This window comes from Epinephelus moara, chromosome 22, assembly GCF_006386435.1.
Source record: "Epinephelus moara isolate mb chromosome 22, YSFRI_EMoa_1.0, whole genome shotgun sequence".
NCBI lineage: Eukaryota > Metazoa > Chordata > Actinopteri > Perciformes > Serranidae > Epinephelus > Epinephelus moara.
The window spans coordinates 13,563,076-13,568,289 of record NC_065527.1 but is presented as its reverse complement, the minus strand read 5'-3'; the positions used below and the strand labels follow the sequence as shown (position 1 = coordinate 13,568,289).

At 40.5% G+C, this 5,214-nt stretch overlaps 2 protein-coding genes across 2 annotated transcripts; one reads left to right on the top strand and one right to left on the bottom strand.

The window, feature by feature from the left end:
- Positions 1-649: 649 nt before the first annotated feature.
- gngt1 (guanine nucleotide binding protein (G protein), gamma transducing activity polypeptide 1) lies at positions 650-1,600 on the bottom strand. The gene is made up of 3 exons (XM_050035234.1): positions 1,533-1,600; positions 1,319-1,417; positions 650-1,091 (listed from the first exon to the last, which is right to left on the bottom strand). The coding sequence occupies exons 2-3, from the start codon at positions 1,412-1,414 to the stop codon at positions 966-968; spliced, it is 222 nt and encodes a 73-aa protein (XP_049891191.1). The 5' UTR covers positions 1,415-1,417; positions 1,533-1,600; the 3' UTR covers positions 650-965.
- Positions 1,601-2,680: 1,080 nt separating this feature from the next.
- tfpi2 (tissue factor pathway inhibitor 2) lies at positions 2,681-4,674 on the top strand. The gene is made up of 5 exons (XM_050035233.1): positions 2,681-2,831; positions 3,035-3,205; positions 3,416-3,595; positions 3,835-4,008; positions 4,240-4,674. The coding sequence occupies exons 1-5, from the start codon at positions 2,708-2,710 to the stop codon at positions 4,320-4,322; spliced, it is 732 nt and encodes a 243-aa protein (XP_049891190.1). The 5' UTR covers positions 2,681-2,707; the 3' UTR covers positions 4,323-4,674.
- The last annotated feature ends 540 nt before the right edge of the window (positions 4,675-5,214 follow it).

Below are 5,214 nucleotides of genomic sequence, written 5' to 3'. Positions count from 1 at the left end.
ACTGTAATAACCTGGTGTGTGAGTTTTGGTTCTTTCCTGGATAAAACATTAACCCCAGTGGAAAATTTAAATGTTGTGCTTGACTTACCGTCTGTTTCCGTCATGTGGGGAAACACCGCCATTAAACAAATAGAAGATGGGTAACCCAGTAGGTTTTTTTTCCTAAAAAAGCACCATTTTCAGTAGGCCTTTCACATCTGTTTACGCAGCAGTTCCCAACATTGGGGTCAGGACCTTTCAAAGGATCACAGTTAATCTGAGGGGTTGCAGAATAAGACAGAAGTGGAAAAACACTTCTGGCACAATTTTTGTTTTATTTTTCTATCTTTGCTATTTTATTGTGAAATACTGGATAGTTTTACCTCTTCAAGCCTCTAATAATAAAGGAAATCCTTGACTGAGTCACTGTCAAATCAATCTGCTGAGGGAAAATCACCCTGTGCTGACCTAGGCAATGTGACAAGGGTCACAAATAGACATGCTTGAGGGAGAGAAAACAAAAGAGGATGTATCTTTACCACAATGTATGCTACAAAAAGTTAACGATCTCATAAAGATTTATGAGAAGAAAGTTAGGTAAACTCTAAATATATCTGTGTTTCTCTCCTTTGTCTGAAACCTTCCCACAGTGAAGGATGGAGACAGGCTGAGTTATAAACAAGCACATTTATTGACAGTTGTTTCTGTTTATGAAACAACACATGGGCCCCGTTTGCTCAGTCTACACCACATGACAGAGAAGCATAACATAATCCTCACCAAATACAATTCTTATTTATTGAGATCATAAGGCTACAAATCTGGCCAGAAGATGGGAAATCGTTTACATGGGAACTTGTGAGGTTTTATATATTTTTTCTTTATTAAGTCCCTCTAGTCTTCTCAGTCTGCATATCCATTTTATGAGGGGAGGGAGAATGTCCTCGGGTGCTAATCTGAGATATGAACAGCTCCTCGGGTCAGGTCTAGCAGATGACACAGCCACCTTTCTCCTTGAAGGGGTTTTTCTCCTCTGCAATGCCTTTGACGAGGATGTCCTCCTCCACTCCAGCCTGGATGTACTCCTTAATTTCCTCACAGCATTTCGATGTCTAAGGCGATCAGACAAAGGTGTTGAGACAGTCTTATCCAGAAATGCATTTTCATATTTATGCCGTTCCTGGTAGATTTAACTGCACTTTGTTTCATTTTAAACAGGTTGAAAATGATCATTTTTTGCTTGTCAAGGAAAAAGGTCTGAACAGTTGCAGTAATTTATTCACTGGTATCTCTGATTCATCACTTCAGTGCAAAAATAAATAAATAATAATCAACTTACCAACCACCTCTCCAGTTTAACTTCAATTTTGAGTTGTGTTACTTCCATTACAGCCTTGTCCTTGTCTGTCAGGTCGTCTACATTGATGACCGGCATTTTCTATCAAAAAGAAAACCTTTTTTTTTTAATTATTTTTGCAAAATATTCCCCACTATATGACACATAAAAGATCTTACTCCACAAAACTCAATTGAAAGAATAAAAATGTACTCACGGATGCTTAAACGGAGCAGTCCTTCACCCCTGAAATCCTGATGAAGAATCCCTCTCCACTCCCTCAATCTGGGTTATAAAGTTATCCGCATAAACAATCCTAATCCGCTAATCTGATTAAAACAAGGTCCCCCGTGATCGAGCCAGTATCTGAAGTGTACTATCAAACAGGACGGTGAATCACACAGGTGTCTGTTTGGGTTCTTCTGAATTACATGTAAAACAAGGAGCTGTATTTACTGTATATTGCAGATTAAAATTTGGATTTGGGCTGTTTTGACTCTGCTTTTGATTATTGTCAGAAGTGGGTTAAGGGGTGGTGCCTCATGTATCAGGTCACTTTGATAAGACGGCTAATCTGTATTTAGCCTCCACCTGTCAAGGTGGAGACACATCATTATTCTTCTAAACGTGACTGCAAAACAGTTTTCCATAACATCATTAATAACAGATGCCACAAACCAAAATCGTGCAGATATGTGAAACCACAAAGCTACATTTTAATGTGTATTTTTTTCACTTAAGTTTCAGATAATGCTGCTTTCAAGTCAAGGGACAGGGACCTTGAGCGTTTTGTGGTGCAAGACTTTACTTTTGCCTTGAAGGAAGAGGTGGCTGCGAGTATTGAGCAACACAAAAACAAAACATAGACCTCAAGGTTTGCAAATGAGACTTTAAGTGAAAGTGTATGTGCGTGCGTGTGTGTGGTTGTGTCAGATCCAGTCAGACGAGTGTGTGATGGGAAACTGGCAGGACTGAGCAGACAAGTAAAAATGTGTTAACGTTTCACAAGAGTGTCTGTCTCTTGGAGACAACACAATACCTGGTCTGTGGGAAGATTACAGAAAGGGGGGGGGGGGGGGGGGGTTACTGGATGTAACCTTCATCATCATCATCATCAGCATCACTCTCAACATCATCCTCATCCTCAATGACCAGTGAAGGCAGAGGAAATTCAACTTCCTCCCTTGTTAATTCACTTATGTTGAATATACCCTTAGTCACTACATTAACAGTCAAATATTACGACGTAAAAACGCTCCTCTGATGTCACTAATGAATTCATCACCACTCTCATCTGGTTGCACTATAGTATGAAAATGAGTCATGCCATCCCCGCCCCTAAAAATCCCCCGGGAAGCACTTCACTCTACTATAAAGCTGGATGTCGCTGGGATGGTCGACAAAGCGGAAAAAGACTGGACTTGGAGCAGACAAAGTTTCACAATGGAGTTTTGCATATTAGCGCTCTTTACACTTTTCTCCTCGTTTTACAACGTGTTGGCGCTGGCACCTAAAGGTAACCTAAAATCATGTTTTATCCTATTTTCTTTTGTATTTTATCGAACTCTTTAAAACACCTTAAAGTCTTGCTTACCATCATATGACCTGCTGCGTACGACATGTTGGCGACTTTTACGCACAGCACTGATTAAAGCTTAAGTGCCGTCTTTTCTGTACGGAGGTTTCGTGTTTCAGTGACAATGAATTTGCTGCTTTCAGGCGCGTGTCTCCTTCAAGTGGACGAGGGACCTTGCAGAGGAGAGATCGAGCGCTACCACTACAACACTATCACCCAAAAATGCGAGATTTTCTACTATGGCGGGTGCCAAGGGAATGCCAATAACTTCAGGAGTTACCAGGAGTGCCATAAGACATGTTTCAGAATACCAAGTGAGTTGTCAATGTGATGAGCATACACTTAATGCTGACCATGCTCACCTCACCAGTTATTAAAATGTACTCTGGGTATGGTTTTTTACACTTTGAATTTTATATAAAAATGTTTATTTGATTCCACATTTGTTAAAGTTATTTCTCGTCACACTTCAGGATGCCACTTGATCTAACCTCAACTTTAAATTTTGTCTTTCTCCCCCCCAGAAATTCCCCAAATCTGCAGGTTTCCTAGAAATGAGGGACCCTGCCGGGGCCTCTTTCACCGTTACTTCTTCAATATGACCACCATGCAGTGTGAACCCTTCTCCTACGGTGGCTGCCAGGGCAATTCCAATCGCTTCCATGACCTCACCACTTGCAAGGAGTACTGCAACCCACGAAAAAGTTAGTATACTTATTTACTCTGACGTGCTGCCACTGAGTTCTCCTATATTGTGAAGAAGGAAGAAACAAGCTTTTAAGGTGCAGTTTAGTGCTACTACTGAGACAGAACCTCATACATTCAGTGTGTGAAAACAATCTGTCATTGAGGAGACACAGTTAATAAAGATATTTCAACGAAAAGGAAATGACTCAGAGACGATGACTGGTGGTCTCATTGTGCTTTGTGTCTTGCTTTACAGATGTTCCCGTGCTCTGCCTGGACCCTGTGGACAAAGGGAAGTGTTCGGCCTCCATTCCTCGGTATTTCTACAACACAGCCACCAAGATGTGCGAGGAGTTCATCTACTCAGGCTGCGGAGGGAGCAGCAACAACTTTGTGTCGAGGCAGAGCTGCATGGACGTGTGTGCCAAAGGTGTGTGAGTGGGGAACGCGTGTTGCGAGCGCGTCACTGTCAGCAATGACGCCTGATGATCATTTGAGGAGAATTTGTAGAGTTAACTGAGTCATAACTCAGAGCTGATTTCATTATACAAATAAATTAAAGAACATCTGACTCTATCGTTACGTTTTCAGTGTATAATTACAGGCATTAGACGTAGATGCTATCATACTAATCAGTTGTTATACATATTTTTCATTCCAGGAAGGAAAAAACACACAAGCCAAGGAAAAGGCCGTCGCATGAGACGGAATAGATATAATCGCATCACTTTCTTGCAGGCATAGACGTCTGACACTCAGGGACTCTCACTTGGACAAGCCCTTATTGGAAACTCACATTATATAAACTGACTTTGTTTTGTTCTGAAAATGACGACCAGCTCTTCCTTGTTGTTCGCGGATGAGCTTTAGTGGCACATATACACATCCACTGTATTTGTAATGCTTTATGAGCAAATGTGATTTTCACTGTATGCTGTCGATGAAGTTTGTTACTACTGCACTAATGTTCTTTATTGTGTGTTTTGATACTGTAAATGTATTTTTTTTGTATAAGAAACACCTTATGATCCTGTGATCCTTTATATTTACCTGTTTTATAAGGACATTTTTTATAAAGAAATATAGTTTTATGAAATACTGTGCCATTTTTGTGCTGCTGATTGTGTGATTTGAATAATTAACTAACAAAATGTGTTGCTTACATTTTCCCCAATCACTTCAGTGTTTGCATATAACCTTCAACAGTGTCTTAATAAGTTTTACTAAAGCACAAGCCAAAAAAACAAGCTTTGCTGCTTCCTTCACTTCCTCACAGTCACTTTCACTTTATCTCTAGGCCTTTTCCATTCCTTACTAATGCCGCTGTCTTCCATCCTTATCTGGTAATACTTCGCAAGGCACTCAAGCCTATCTTGGCCGCTTCAGCATAGCCTTGAATCAGGGAGGAGGTAATCATAGTGCAGCAAGCACAGCCGTGGTTCATTAGGATGTTTCTGCATGTCTAGTGGAGAGGAAACTGCAGGTTTACAAAATGTGAATCATGAGCCTCCGACAATGTTCCCAGCAATTATAAAGTAATTATAGTGACATACACACAATTATAAGTACAAACGGGGATGCATCCATGCACAAAGCATGATAAGCTATATGCATATATAGTTTCTCCCAAGCTCTT